The following is a 16,146-nucleotide window of genomic DNA, read 5'->3' as shown; positions in this document are numbered from 1 at the left end:
CTTTACAACAGCGCGGCGACAGAAAGCCGATTTAAGTTAAGGTAAGGGTTAGGTTTAGGGTTAGGGTTAGGGTTAGGGTTAGGGTTAGGGTTAGGTTTAGGGTTAGCGTTATGTTTAGGGTTAGCGTTATGTTTAGGGTTAGCGTTATGTTTAGGGTTAGCGTTATGTTTAGGGTTAGGTTGAGGGTTAGCGTTATGTTTAGGGTTAGAGTTAGCTTTTGAATGCTAGTAAAAGCATTTTGCTGAGTGCTTCGGAAGGCGCAGATTTGCCCTCCGCGGTTGTGTCGGTGCGCTAGGGTCGCCTTTTTCCTTAGCACTTCGGACGGCGCAGATTTGCCCTCCGCAGTTATGTCAGTGCGGAAAAGGGCTTCACGGTTTTGTCGATGAACCAAAATAACAGGAGTGTGAGGCAAGGGGTCAGCATTGAGGTGATTGTTGTGGCCCACTGGTGGCCAATGGAGCTAGCAGCGGAGTCGGACAGTGAGGAGGTTGGGGAGGAACATGGGACAGTCCTGAGATCTGAGAAAATCTCAGACAAGGGCTTTGTGTTAGAGGCAGAGAGGCAGCTAGACAGCAGTAAGGCAGAGGAACAGCTGGAGCCTGTTCCCAGGGTGCACATGCACAGAGCTGCCAGAAGACAAGAACAACTAAGAAAGCAGGGTCAATTTAGGAGTAAAGCCACGCCCTGGAGGGAATTGGCCTCTCCCATAGGAAACAAAAGAGGAGCGAACGGGGCTTTTGCAGGAAACAATTCGTTCATTTGGCCGTTTCAAAAGTGGAAAGTTCTGTTTGTGACTATAAGAGACTGTGCCAAGTTTTGCCTTGCCCTGAATTTGAAAACTAGTTATCGGGCAGTGCTCCCAACGAGATAAGGTGCGTGTGGATTCCTCTGAAAGACTGTTTGCTAAGCCTTGCTGACTCTGAATGAAAGGAATTCACAGTCATGTAAATAAAAGAAGTTTTGCTACTGCAAAGAAAAAAAAAGTGGTGTTATTAGCCATCAAACCTCAAAAAAATACACTTTTCCCAAATGGTTTCCACAATTTTGGCCACTACTGTATGGTGACCATCTCAGATTGGATCTTGCAATACATCTATTGCCCTTCATTCGCAAAAGCTCACCTCCTTCTCAATCTAATCTGATCATGGTTGAAAGAGCTGAGACCTAGTTAAGTATAAAGGAGGCTCTTCCTATCTCAGAAATGTGCCCTCCTGGTTTTCAAGCGGGGCTCTAGCCACGGCTTTGGGGCAGGAGTGATGAGGTGGCGATTGTTATAATTCAGGAGTTTCTGGTTGTCCTTAGGGGCACTTAGGAGCCAGACACAATACCCTGTAAAGTTGGGTTGCAGGGATCAATCCTATTGCTTGTACTGTTTCAATACAATGGAAGAAAGGGAAACGTACAAAATATGAAAAATACAAAAGGGGAAGGGGAGATAATTGGAACTAAAAAACAAAATTCAAGCTGAATGTGTTGAAAAAACAAACCCAATTAAACTTACTATTCATTCCTTTCAGTCAAAATCTGTTTCTTACCTCATAAAGCATTTGGAAAACCTTAAGAGACATAATACATTCCCTTTTGTTGAAACACCAATCGCTGTTCTCTTTATACTTCAAAAACATGTTAACACCAATAAACCTTTGAAACATGGACACCACATCCTTAAAGAAGCACACTTCTAAATTGGACCATAGAGTCTCTGAAAAAAGAGCAGACAATCAAGAATGCAATGAGAACATTTTCCTTTACCTTCACTCTGATTTACAGTGAAATAGACTATAGCTAGGGATTTGCTCTGGGTAAGGCTAGAATCTGGGCAGATTAAAATTAAAGCAAAAACATGGGAAGCTGTTGTGGCCCAGCAGCGGCCGGCTGAGCTGTTGGTGGACTCTGACGGCGATGAACATTATGGGACTGCTCTGGAGGATGAAGAAGACTCTGGAGGGTGTTTGGAGTCAGAGCAGGGACTAGAGAGGGCCTGTTGGCCACCAGGTGGCATCTGAGTCAGGGAGCAGTGAGGAGGAACAGGGACAGGTTGTCCCTGATATGCGTGTGGGTAGAGCTGAGAAGGGTGCAGCTGTGGAGAAGACGTCGTAGAAGGGAATAGGGACAGGTGGCTACTGTTGTGGCCCCTCCCAAAGAGCTTATAGGTGGAGCGACGGGAGGGGAATCTTTGCAGGAAACAACAGTCCACTTTATTAGCCATTGAGATAGCATTCCGTAAGTCTAATCTTGGTTTCTTGAAGATAGCGTTCTAGGATCCTAGCCAAGGGATGGCTTTATCTCTGTCATTAGTCGTGGCAGATAGCCAAACCAATGTCTGCATATTCATTAGAATCATGGGACAGATCAGGAAGCCCTATTTAATTTGTTGTTTTTGTTGTTAGTTGCAAAGTCGTGTCCAACCCATCCAACGCCATGGACAATAGTCCTTCAGGCCTTCCTTTCTTCTACCATTCTCTGGAGTCCATTTAAGCTCACGCCGCTTTGGTGACTCCACGCCACTTCAGTGATAGCTACCATGCCCGCAGAGAGTGTTCTGTGTGTCACCTGTGGCACCCACACCATACATTCGCCATCACAGTCCTATCCCATACCAGAGACATGGCTATCCAATCTCTTCTTCAAAACCTCCAGTCATGGAGCAGCCACAATTTCTGGAGGCAGAATTTCTGTTTCTTTCAAGAAGGGCTCAGCTGTAGAGATCAGGTGTGCTGGGATTGCAGCAGAGATGGTGGTCATGAGATTGGAAAATCTGGTTCCTATTCTAACAGGAGTTATTGGAAGTAGCTTTATTACCCAAGAAAATCTTAGAATTGCTACCTGGGTTGTTTGGGTAACATTTGATTTGTTTATCAAACCGTTGCAACTATCCATCTCACAAATGTGACTTTGGTCTACATTCAAACAAACTATAAAAACATTCCTTAAAGCAACCATTAAAACAAGAAAATATACAAATAAATAAGAGAGCATTTAAAAGATTCACATATAACGAAGCCATCATATAGGTCCCCTATTTCCAAAAGATCCCTAGGATTGCTGGGGGGGAAAAAACATATGGAGGGATTTCTGGGAGGTTACTAGGGGTCAGAGCTAGTGGGAAGAAGGGAATTATGTTCCTAAGGATGGGTGCCATGACAGAAAAGGCCCATCTCCTAGATCCCATCAGAGGTAACTCCTTAAAAGATGGGGTCTGCAACAAGCCCCTTCTGGCTGGCCTGATAGGATTTGTTGTTGGTTTGTTGCAAAGTCATGTCCGACCCCTGGTGACCGCATGGACAATGTTCCTCCAGGCCTTCCTGTCTTCTACCATCCTCTGGAGTCCATTTTAGCTCAGGTCTACTGCTTTGATGACTCCATCCAGCCACCTCATTCTCTGTCATCCCCTTTTTCTTTTGACCTCAGTCATTCCCAGTATTAGGCTCTTCTCCAGGGAGTCCTTCCTTCTCATTAGATGGCCAAAGTATTTGAGTTTCATCTTTGGGATCTGGCCTTCTAAAGAGCAGTCAGGGTTGATCTCCTCTAGGACTGACCGGTTGGATTGCCTTGCAGTCCAAGGGACTCGCAGGAGTCTTCTCCAGCACCAGAGTTCAAAGGCCACAATTCTTTGCTTCTCAGCCTTTCTTATGGTCCAACTTTCACATCCATACATTGCAATTGGGAAAACCATAGCCAGAAACCATAGGATGGGCAGATGGAATTGGTTAGTTCCTCTAACCTCCATACCTTTTACCTTAAACTGTCTACCGTGGATGAATTTCTTGAGAGGTCCCTAACGGGGCGTGCATAAGCGCACCAGCGTGCCTACCATCCCTATCCTACTGTCCCAAATTATATGTACTCATTGTATGTGTTTATGGCTATGCTTTGCTTCTTTATATTCCTTCATTTGTGCCATTTTTCATGGGTTTTCATACATGTTTCATACTTGTACTTTTTGACAAATAAATAAATGAAATAAATTGGGAAGAGGTGATTCCCTCAAACAGTTTTGATGTTTCTCTGGAAGTTTGACATTTCAGTGAAGTTAGCAATTGAGCAGCTGCCTTACCAAGTGCTTGCTTGCCTTTCTGTGGGAGTTTGTAGATTGCTTCTGCCAGTTGACTAAGGAGATCGAAATCTTGATTTTGTAACAGTACGGGCACAACGAGGAAGAACCTGAGCGCTTCTGGCGAGGTTGGAGCGTGAAGGGGACAATGCAGAAGGATCTTCAGAGCGCTTTTCACCTAGAAGAGAAGAAAGGAAGAAGAAAGTGCATTTAACACATTTCTTGAGCCCAGTTTTCCTTTTTGCTTCCTTACACAGCCTTCCTCTAAGTGGTTTACAGAGTCAGCCTATTGCCCCCATCAATCTGGGTCCCCGTTTTACCTACCTCAGAAGGATGGAAGGCTGAGTCAACCTTGAGCCTTCGGTGATTTGAACTGCCAAATTGCAGGCAGCTGGCAGTCAGCACAAGTAGCCTGCAGTACTGCACTCTAACCACTGTGCCCCCCGTGGCTCATAAATATGTACCAATTGCCAAACATCTGAATTTTGATCACATGATCATGGAGATGTGTCACAGGCCACAACTGTGAAAAATGGTCATAAGTCACTTTTTTCAGCGTCGTTGTTTACTGTGAACGGCCACTAAGGGAACAGTTATGTCGAGGACTATCTGTATGAAATGTTTGAGAACAGTATCTTGATAGATTCCTTCCAACTCTTTCCTGATCTTTCTTACAGTGCACACATGGGACAAAACAGTGTGCAGTTCTGAACACAGCACAGGGCCTACTGTGGAGAATCATAGATAAAATATTTGAAATGTAAGTCAGGGACAGACTGAGAGTTATCTGTCAGAGATAGTTCCGCATTTATTTATTCTTTCATTTTCTATCATGGGAGACATTCTATGGTAACACATATGCCATGCACATATTCTGCAAAGGGGATGCATATGAATTGGCAGCATAATCTAGAACGGGGGCATCAAACTCAAAGCCGGGGGCCAGATCCAGCCCACTGGACTGCTCTGGAAAGAGTGAAAGATTGGCTCGTGGTGCCTCTGCCAGTGAAAACGGGCTCCCGAGCTCCGTTTTCAGCTGGAGCAGCCTCCTGCAACCCTCTGCCAGCCAAAACGGAGCTGCAAGCAGCCCTCCCAAGCTCCATTTTCACTGGCAAAGGGTTGCGGGAGCCTGTTTTTTCTGGCAGAGCACTTGCCACAGGCGCCCCAGATGGTTCCACCACAATACCGCGAAGCCCTTATCCGCGGAGACATAAGCGCGAGTGCTAATCCGCACTGTCTGAATCGCTAAAGCAAATGCGACCTTACCGCGCTGACATAAGGGCGGAGGGCAAATCCGCGCCTTCTGAAGCACTCAGCACCCTAAACCTAACCCTAAACCTAACCCTAAACCTAACCCTAAACCTAACCCTAAACTTAACCCTAAACCTAACTCTAAACCTAACCCTAAACCTAACCCTAAAGCAAACCCCTAAACCTAATCCTAACCTTAATTTAAATCGGCTTTCTGCCGCCGCGCTGTTTTAAAGCGCCCTTCTGTCGCCGCGCTGTTGTCGCGGCGATGATGACGCACGGTGATGACGTCGCGGCTTTAGCGACACAGTTTTATCACTGCTAATTTGACGAGCGCGGTTTTGTCGTGCCACGGCCCCAGATATGAGTGACGTCAAGCTGGCCACACACACCCTGGCCACCCCCGCCAAGATCAAACACAACCCTGAGGCGGCCCACAATCAAATTGAGTTTGACACCCCTGCTCTAGGTAAAAGAATTGCTGGTTTTGAATAGACTCTGCATTCTGCAACATCCCTAAATTACAGGGACACTCTTGGTATAAAAAGCTTTCTTACAAGCTTCTCGGCACACTCAGAATTATTTATTCCCCAAAGACAAACACCAGGAAATATTCTATTATATCCTATCTGTGAAATCTGAAGGGCACATTATACCTTTGCGAAGACTTTAGGCTTAGCGGCAATCTTCTTAAAGAAAAGAAGAACAGCTGACATATCAACACCAACAGTCTTTTCAAATGTTCTGAATTTTTCCTCCCTGCGGGAAACATACGGATCAATCACCATCATAGTCACTTCTCTACTTCATGGAAATTTACAGATTGTGAAAGATTTGGATTAGATTTGGGTATGAAGGTTACTCTGTTGATCACTAGGTTGTATCAACCAGACCCCTTTTATAATAACTAGCTGATAACCCGGCACTGCTGGGGTATTTATTTATCCCAACTCTCCTTCCATGAACGTTGCCGCAATTTCTAATGTTGGATTTTCCCCCTTACCAGAGGGAGCCCCCTTGTGGAGTACTGTGAAGCCGTTACCATGGCAACTTCAGTAGAAGCCATTTTAAGGCAGTACGGTAAAAGCCATTTTAAGGCACAACAGGCTGTATCTTAACAGAACATTCCCCTAAGGGCTGTTAGGAATGTCTTACCCCCCACAGTATTTGATTCCAGAAAGTAAGTAATCTCTGTGTGTATGTATGTATGTATGTATGTATGTATGTATGTATGTATGTATGTATGTATACACTAATAGCATGGTCCTAAAAGACTGATAACAATAGCAGTAGCACTTAGACATATATCACTTCACTGTACTTTACAGTCCTCTCTAAGTGTTTTATAGCATCAGCATATGGACCCCCAACAAATCTAGGTTCTCTTTTTACCAATCTTGGAAGGAGGGAAGGATGAGTCAATCTTGAGCAAGTCAGAATTGAACTGCTGGCAGTCAGCAGAATTAACTTGCAATACTGCATTCTAACTACTGCGCCACCACTGATAAATACACCTCCTTTTTAGTTTTGCTCTACATTAAGCATGTCTTCCTTAAACTATAATAACAGTTAGAAAATATATGCTTTATGGATGCAAGTTACCTCTGTTGTAGAAAGCTGCCATTGATGCAAGCTGCTGATGAGAAGATCAAGTTAATATTCCTGTTTATGGGAAAGAAACACAAGCAGTGTTTGTATTAGTTTGATTTCAGAAATTTATAACTAAGATGAAATGGTCAAGAATCGTTGATTATAAAGCTATCGAGCTGCTTCCAACTTTCTTTTGAAAATGGATTTTGTGGTACCTTCCCTCCCTTGCAGAAAGTCATATAGTACTGAAATCTTTGTAATAAAAGGGCAAGAGAGAAATGACAACGGCAAGACCACTTCTATCACATTCTCTATTGTAGGACAAACATAAAAGATCTGTTCTTCCATCAAAAGCCATAAAGTTACTCGCAGGAGTTCATGCATCCAGGAATTCAGACGTTACCAGTTATGTCCACAACAGTCTGCTCCAGTTTAGCATCTTCTAGATATATTGTGAACGCCAAAGTTAGATGCAGATAAAGATAGTAAAGGTAGTAAAGAAGACTTTACTTTTAATAAATTAAAAATGAAAAAAGAAACATTTAATGCTCTTGGAAAGTGTTTAGGTTTGGACTGCAATCTACATGACCCAATAAGGAGGTGCGGACAATTATTGTTGTTTCTGTTTGACATATCTATTAGGAAGTTGTTTGATTTGAGCTTCACATACGTTTATGTGCTCTTTGAAATGCCTATTTGAAAAAGAAATAGTGTAACATATGTTTGTATGTACTTACGTGCATATTTTTATATAAAATATATTGGTGGTTTTTAGGCTAAAATTAAGGACCAATGGCTTTAGTTTAAACCAAAGAATCCCTAAAGGTAAAGGTTCCCCTAGCATATATGTGCTAGTCGTTCCCGACTCTAGGTGGTGGTGCTCATCTCTGTTTCAAAGCCAAAGAGCCAGCACTGTCTGAAGACACCTCCGTGGTCATGTGGTCGGCATGACTAAATGCCAAAGGTGCACAGAATGCTGTTACCTTCCCACCAAAGGTGGTTCCTATTTTTCTACTAGCATTTTTACGTACTTTCGAATGGCTAGGTTGGCAGATGCTGGGACAAATAAGGGGACATCACTCCGTTATGCGACACTAGGGATTCGAACCGCTGAACTGCCGACCTTTCTGATTGACAAGCTCAGCGTCTTAACCACTGAGTCACTGTGCCCCTTTTGAGACACCGCATCCCTTTAAAGAATCCCTAAAGAATTTCTAAAATGAGACTAATACCATTAAATGGGGAAAGACATCAACCTGTTTTCCATTGACTGGATATCGCCCCGTTGCATTTGACCCTGGATTTATGAGACTGTTTCACAAATGCTAACTTACAACAGAGAGAGGTAATCCTCATTTAATGACCACTTATTCAGCAACAGTTTGAAGATACGATGGCACCAAACAAGGGGGACTTACAGTCAGTGCGCATAGCTATGGCTATGCAGTGTCCATTTGTGGCCAACATTGCTGACTTTGGACAAGCAAGTCTATGGGGAAGCCAGCAGGAGGCCACAAGTGATGAAAACATGACTGCAGGAAGCTGCATCCACATGGGATTTAACCAACAATGGCAATTGGGATTTGCTGGAATTGCTGTCATAAGCCAATGAGCCCACAATGATCTCACACTTTATGACCACATCACTTAGCAATTGAATTGAATTGAATTGAATTTTATTATTTGTATGCCGCCCTTCTCCGGGAAGGACTCAGGGCAGCGAACAATTCAAAAGGGGAAAAGGGGAACATAAAACAAAATACAGATAATTAAAATAAGCAAGAGTCACACAACCATACCAGTCGAGAGGGGAGGGAACTCATCAACCCCAGGCCTGCCGGCAAAGCCAGGTTTTGACGGCTTTTCGGAAGGCCTGGAGAGAGGTGAGGGTCCGAATCCCTGTGGGGAGTTCGTTCCAGAGGGCCGGAGCTGCCACAGAGAAGGCCCTCCCCCGGGTAGTAGCCAGATGGCATTGGCTAGTAGATGGAACCCGGAGGAGGCCAACCCTGTGTGATCTAATGGATCTGTGGGAGGTAATTGGCAGCAGGGGGTCTCTCAAGTACCCAGATCCAATACCATGAAGGGCTTTATAAGTGACGACTAGCACCTTGAAGCGTATCCGGAGACTGATCGGTAACCAGTGCAGCTCACGGAGGATAGGTGTAACGTGGGTGTACCGAGGTGCACCCACAATCGCTCGCGCGGCTGTGTTCTGGACGAGTTGAAGTCTTCCAATACTCTTCAAGGGCTGCCCCATGTAGAGCGCATTGCAGTAGCAATGAAGTTCCCAATCTCAATTACTGTGGATAAGTGAGGACTACCGATCTATTTGTTACAAAGAACTGCAGAAATCAGATTATCCATATGGCATTTACCATTTGATATTATTCCAGCAGCTGCGATCTGAATTGGACAACCACTTAACAACCTTCTCCTCCTCCACTGTGGCCAGTGTTTGCATTACAGTGTATGCATTCTGGGGGGGGAAAAGGTAAAAATTATTTTCACGTATCTTGTACAATGTTTAAGCCACAGATCAGAAAAAGCTGTAGATAAAGGTCTCCAATGCAACGAACAGCATTATAAAAATATTGAAATTATTTCATGAAAAATCCATGAAGAGCCGTGGTGGGATTCAAAACTTTTTACTACCAGTTATGTGGGCGTGGCATGGCTTGGTGGGCGTGACAGGGGAAGGATACTGTAAAATCTCCATTCCTTCCCCACTACAGGGTTCAAGTAAATGTTGGCATTTTGTATTAGAAATTATACATGTTTTTTGGCAAGTTCCCCATTTGGTTACCTTTTCCTCCAGGCGAAGCACAATACTTTGGTTGTCTCCGGCAATGATTTTAACTACCTTGTCCAAGGTACTTCCTTTAGTAAGAGACAGAAAAAAGAGTGACTCTTCCCTTAAGATTAAGAAAGATTTCTATGCAGAATCTGGTTAGTACAAGGCAGAGATGGTATTCTGCCGGTTCGAACTGGTTTGGGCGAACCGATAGTGGCAGCGGTGTGAGACTCCGCGCACTCACCCAGAGGTCATCACGGACCTTCTACACATGCACAGAACCTTCGTGCACACTCCCACTACCGAACCGGTAGTGAAGAAAAGAGAATACCATTACTGGTACAGGGGTGTCAAACTCGTGGTCCATGGGCCGGATACGTCGCGTGCTGGCCACACCCACCCTGGTTTAGCGAAAGGGGGGGAGTCCCAATACATCACATGACACTTCAAGTTTGACATCCCTGGATTAGTAGAACTTTGGCTAATGCTACTTAGAGTGCAAGCTACTTCACAAAAAGAAACTTCTCACTATCTCATCAGGATCAATCACTGCATGTCAAGAACCATCTCGGCACACGGAATTAGAATCTGAGACCTATTTCAGAACACCTATACTGCCAAAGCTGGATTGTCTAGTAAGGCAACATAATTATAATCACAAGCCAAGATCCCATCTCAAACTTTTTTTCTTTGACGTGGCCTTATTGTGTGTGTCTGCGTCACATTTTGCCCTACGACTCACATCTCTCCATATGCATCCGTTGTTGATTCTAATCTGAAACTTTATTTTAGGCTTTGGGATTTAGCTCGTCCTTTGCGTATAACGTTCAGCTTGAAAAATGGTGTGACTTACTGTTCTTCATGTGTTTATCATGAATAGCCAGACTGAGAGGAAGAGGAACCAGCTGGTCACTTGTTCTTCCTTCTCCATGTTGCCCTTCTGCTCCATAGCCAAATGAATATATTTCCCCAAGTGCCGGGACATAAACCAAAGTGTGCCATCTGTTTGGAGAATCATAGATAATTCACAGGTAGAAGTTTTATTGATCGCATCAGGCCCTTATAAACTGAGAAGATATTACAGCTGTTGACCAGAACATGTTCCTGTTCTGTTGTTTCTTTAAGACTCTGAAGCAGTACGGGTAGTCCTTGACTTATGACCACAATTGATCCCAACATTTCTGTTCAGTGACCTTTGCCCCTTTTTACAGGATTTCTGGCCTCACTTGTTAAGTGAATCACTGCAGTTGATAAGTTAGTAACCTGGTTATTGAGTGAATCTGGCTTCCCCATTGATTTTGCTTGTCAGAAGGTCCCTGGAACAGTGATGGTTAACCTTTTTGTCAAGGGGTGCCAAAAGCGTGGGGAACGTGGGGGGGTCACACCCACCCACACCCATAATGCAATGCGCTCCCCCGGTGCATGCGCGCACAACACCACCACTACCCGCATGCGCGCAGGCCTCACTGAAGCCTCCGGACTTCCAGAAGGCGTGTTAGGCTGTGGTGTTTTTGCCCTCCGCAAAATTTAGGAAAGCCTCCTGAAGTCTCTGGAGGGGGAAAAACAGCCCAATGGCCAATCCAGAAGTTCGTTCCCGATGGGTCCCTTTGGGTCATTTTTTGCCCTACCCAGGCTTCAGGGAAGCCTCCTGAAGCCTCTGGAGGGGAAAAAACAGCCCAACACACAAACCGGAAGTTCGGGAACAGATTTCCGTGTTGCCTGGTGGGCCGCTTTTCTCCCTCCGGAGGCTTCAGGAAGCCTCCGGAGGGACAAAAACAGCTGAAAATCAAGGCCGAAAATCACCTTCTCAGCATGTGCATGCGCGCTGGAGCTGACAGGGCAACGCCTCATGTGCCCTCAGAAATGGCTCCATGTGCCACGTGTGGCAGGCGTGCCATAGGTTCGCCATCATGGCCCTACAACATTGCAACCACCATAAACATGAGCCAGCTGCCAAGTATCCAAATTTTGATCACAGCCACCTATCTGAAATGTTTGTCTATGGTCCCCTGCTTGAGCAGGAGTGCTGGATTAGAAGACCCCCTATGGCAGGTGTGCCAGAGGTGGCATGCAGAGCCCTCTCTGTGGGCACATGCACTGTCGCCAGCTGCTCTTTCCATGAAGACCAGCTCGCCGGCACGCATGCGCATGCCAGAACCTGAAAGAGAGCAGCTGATCCTGGGCACATGCACATTTAAACAGCTGTCCAGTGCACATGTACACGATAGAATCCAGAGGTGCTTCTGACTGCCAGGTGTACACGTACCGGCCAGCTGCTCTCTTCTAGGTTATGACACATGAACTCCAGTTTCGGCACTTGGTGCCAGAAAGGTTAAACACCACCGCCCTAAGCCTTCATCTCTGATATATTTTATGACATCTAAGTAATGTCAGGACAGGCCATTGACCATCATCCTGGCCAAATGGAGGAAGTGGTCTAAATCTGCAAAAAAAATTGTTTTAAACCAGCTTTATTTGCAGCTGCTTTACTCGTTGGATTTCAGTCCGTTCATAATCTAACAAGCAAAATAAAAACAATATTCAAAATATATAGATAATATAATACCGAACCACTCAATACAGTTCATTTCTTTAAAAAAAAAACAACTCCATCCTACGGAGAGTTTCATCTACCCTACCCCAAGGCCTGAGATGCCTTCTTCAAGATGGGAGCCCTATGGATTTCAGAAGGAATCTCATTCCAGAGAAATCTCTCTGATCGTCATACATGGCATTGTTTCACTGGAAGGACCTGGAGCACACTGACTCTGTTGGCTCATGCTGGGTGGGGAGAAAGCGTGGAAGATAGGTGGGCCCTCAAATAACCTAGGGGGCCTGCTATGTAGGTTTTATAGGCAATCAGCAGCACCTTGAATCGAACCTAGAACAATAATGGGCACCAGTACAGTTCCTGAAGCACAGGCATCCAACAGACATGCTGAAGCATCATTTTTGCTTCTGTAATCTGGACCAGTTGAAGCTTCTAGTTGGTCTTCAAGGGCAGTTGAACAGCACATATTGATGTACCGTATTTTTCGGAGTATAAGACGCACCCTTTCCCCCCCCCCAAAAAAGAAGGTGAAAACCTGTGTGCCTCTTATATACTTAATACAGCATTTTTGGCCTACCGAAACCCCGCCCCTTTGCAAAAATGGACGTGCAGAGGGTTTGGGAGGCTTGCAAAGTGCTCCTGAGGGCTGGGGAGGGCAAAAACAAGCAAACAATGGGCTGTTTTCTGACCGTTTTTGCCCCCCACCCCAGTCCCCAGGAGCACTCTACAAACTCCCAAAGCCTCTGCATGCTTTTTTTTTTTTTTGCAAAAAAGAGGCGTGCAGAGGGTTCAGAAGGCCGTCAGAGTGCAAAAACTTTTTTTTTTAAATTTACCCCTTCAAAATCTTGATGCGTCTTATAGTCTGAAAAATACGGTATGTGTTTCTCTGGCTTCTGTTCCACTGAGGTACAACTTTGGAGGGCAGGAGCCCTTTCCTGATTTCATTTGATATTAGTTATCCTCTGGACACCATCAAATATTTGGAAGAAAAAGGGTTTTTTTTCTTTTTTTTAAATTGTAAATTGTAAATTTAATGAATTTTTTTAAAAATAAATTTTATTTCTCATATATACATTCACAATTATATAATCTCATAACTGTTGTTAATAATATGTATTTATAACAATTTTTCTCCCCTACAATTGACAATATAATTGAGATTGCTTTCTTACCATCCCATACACCCATCTTATTTTACAACAATCTACTTCTTCTTCCTTCCTTCCTTTCTTCTCTCCTTCCTTCCCTCCTTCCTTCCCCCTTCCTTCCCTCCTTTCTTCTCTCCTTCTCTCCTTCCTTCCCTCCTTCCTTCCCTCCTTTCTTCTCTCCTTTCCTTCCTTTCCTCCTTCCTTCCCTCCTTTCTTCTCTCCTTCATTCCCTCCTTCCTTCCCTCCTTTCTTCTCTCCTTCCTTCCCTCCTTCCTTCCCTCCCTCCTTTCCTCCTTCCTTTCCCTCCTTTCTTCTCTCCTTATCTCCTTCCTTCCCTCCTTCCTTCCCTCCTTTCTTCTCTCCTTCCTTCCTTCCTCCTCTCCTTTCCCTTCTCTCCTTCCCCTTCCTCTCCTCTGCTCTTCTTCCCAAAAAGGGTTTTCTTACCTTCCGCAGGCCACCTGGGTCACTCGTGCACCAAACAGCTCTGCCACAAGACGTGGAAACAGCTCGTTGCGGGTGGAATTGTGGCCAAGCTGTCCAAAGCAGCCAGATCCAAAGGTGCAGACTAATCCGTCCTTAATGGGAAAGAAGAAAACAACATGGCATAGTTCAACGCAAAGCCTTTGTCACTCAGCTGGGAATATTAAAAAAACTGCACACATTGTGAAGGGAAGGAGGAACGCCAGTACATAGTAGAAAATATATAGTCGATATTCTGCAACACACAGGATGCGGTGGCTCAGTGTCTAAGACGCTGAGCTTGTTGATCAGAAGGTCAGCAGTTCAGCGGTTTGAATCCCTAGCACCACGTAATGGAGTGAGCTCCTGTTACCTGTCCCAGCTTCCTGAAAAGCATCTTCCTGTCCCACTACTCCTAGAAGCCTTCGGCTTCCTCCCCACCCGTGCAGGTCCACTATGCATGTCCATTCACCTTCCCTTTCTGTACAGTTGCTGACAAGCAAACCCAGTCAACGCAAGGTAGAATAGAATAGAATAACAGAGCTGGAAGGGACCTTGGAGGTCTTGTAGTTCAAACCTCTACTTAGGCAGGAAACCCTACACAATTTTAGACAAGTGGTTATCCAATCTCTTCTAAAAAACTTCCAGTGTTGGGGCATTCACAACTTCTGGAGGCAACGTGTTCCACTGATTAATGATTCTGTCAGGAAATTTCTCCTTAGTTCTAGGTTGCTTCTCTCCTTGATTAGTTTCCACCCATTGCTTCTTGTTCTACACTCAGTCTTTGGAGAACAGCTTGACTCCATCTTCTTTGTGGCAGCCCCTGAGATACTGGAGCACTGCTATCATGTCACCCCTAGTCCTTCTTTTCATAAGACTAGAGATACCCAGTTCCAGCAACCATTCTTTATATGTTTTAGCCTCCAGTCCCCTAATCCGCTTTGTTGCTCTTCTCTGCACTCTTTCTAGAGTCTCAACATCTTTTTCACATCGTGGCGACCAAAACTGAATGCAGTATTCCAAGTGTGGCCTTACCAAGGCATTATAAAGTGGTATTAACACTTCACTTGATCTTGATTCTATCCCTCTGTTTATAGAAAGAGCCTCAGAACATTGGGTTGGGCAATGTTCATCTCAAGAGGTCTCCAAGACTCTTTCTAACCTTCAGGAACACCATGAGGACTGGCACCTCTCTCACTAGTTCTGAGACAAACTCCTAGAAAGTGAATCTGAGAGGAAGATAGCGTACAAGGTATTATACAGATCAGATGAAAAGTTTTTAAAATTAGTCAATATAAACCTTTGACAGAACTGCAGTATGCTCGCCACCACATGAAATAAAAACCGTCTTCTTATGCTCCAACGCCTTCACATATTCAGGAATGTATCTATCTGAAAGGTAAAAAGGAAAATTAAACATAACCACTTCCAGACATTGGCAACGTTTAAAAAAAAAACGTGAAGATTAGTGTTATGTTTGGGCTAACCTGTTGACTATATATCTATATCTATCTATCTATCTATCTATCTGTCTGTCTGTCTGTCTGTCTGTCTGTCTGTCTGTCTGTTTCTGTCTGTCTATCTATCTGTTTCTGTCTGTCTGTCTCTGTCTGTCTGTCTATCTATCTATCTGTCTATCTCTGTCTGTATGTCTGTCTGTCTGTCTATCTATCTATCTATCTATCTCTGTCTATCTATCAATCTCTCTGTCTATCTATCTATCTATCTATCTATCTATCTATCTATCTGTCTCTGTCTGTCTATCTATCGATCTCTGTCTGTCTGTCTGTCTGTCTATTTATGTATCTATCTATCTCTGTCTATCTCTATCTATCTATCTGTCTGTCTGTCTGTCTGTCTCTGTCTGTCTGTCTATCTATCGATCTGTGTCTGTCTATCTATTTATCTATCTATCTCTGTCTGTCTATCTATCTATCTTTGTCTATCTATCTATCTTTGTCTCTCTGTCTTCCTTTCTCTATTTAGGAACATATAGATAGTCCTCAACTTACAACTACAATAGAGACCCCAAAACGCCTTGTTAAGCAGTATGGACATTAAGTGGGACATCATGAGACTGCATCTGATTTTATAATTTTTCCCCATGGTCATTAAGCAAATTACCATGGTTATTAACTGGAACATCACATAAGTGTAATTTGCAACCTTCCTTGCTGGCTTCACCATTGAATTTGCTTATTGGATGAGCTTTCCAGATGTGTTGATCTCAATTACCCTCAGGACCATCTTCTCCTAGAACAGGGGTGTCAAACTGATGCATCACATGCAGGCCCCACCCATC

General features: G+C 44.3%; 1 protein-coding gene across 1 annotated transcript in view; it reads right to left on the bottom strand.

Moving 5' to 3' along the window:
- LOC106544239 (E3 ISG15--protein ligase HERC5) overlaps positions 1-16,146 on the bottom strand; it is a 42,880-nt gene that overhangs the window by 16,590 nt on the left and 10,144 nt on the right. Inside the window, exons 5-13 of the mRNA XM_087724098.1 lie at positions 15,145-15,236; positions 13,830-13,960; positions 10,540-10,688; positions 9,699-9,772; positions 9,271-9,371; positions 6,908-6,967; positions 5,962-6,064; positions 4,058-4,232; positions 1,536-1,702 (exon numbers count right to left, since the gene is read on the bottom strand). Coding sequence (XP_087580224.1) covers positions 1,536-1,702; positions 4,058-4,232; positions 5,962-6,064; positions 6,908-6,967; positions 9,271-9,371; positions 9,699-9,772; positions 10,540-10,688; positions 13,830-13,960; positions 15,145-15,236 — 1,052 coding nt within the window. The remainder of the gene's footprint in view (positions 1-1,535; positions 1,703-4,057; positions 4,233-5,961; positions 6,065-6,907; positions 6,968-9,270; positions 9,372-9,698; positions 9,773-10,539; positions 10,689-13,829; positions 13,961-15,144; positions 15,237-16,146) is intronic.

Source organism: Thamnophis sirtalis, unplaced genomic scaffold, assembly GCF_051295495.1.
Source record: "Thamnophis sirtalis isolate CommonGarterSnake01/CBP01778 unplaced genomic scaffold, rThaSir2_p1.2 scaffold_10, whole genome shotgun sequence".
NCBI classification, from domain to species: Eukaryota; Metazoa; Chordata; class Lepidosauria; order Squamata; family Natricidae; genus Thamnophis; species Thamnophis sirtalis.
Note: the sequence above shows the minus strand (reverse complement) of the source record. Positions and strands in the feature narration are given on the sequence as shown.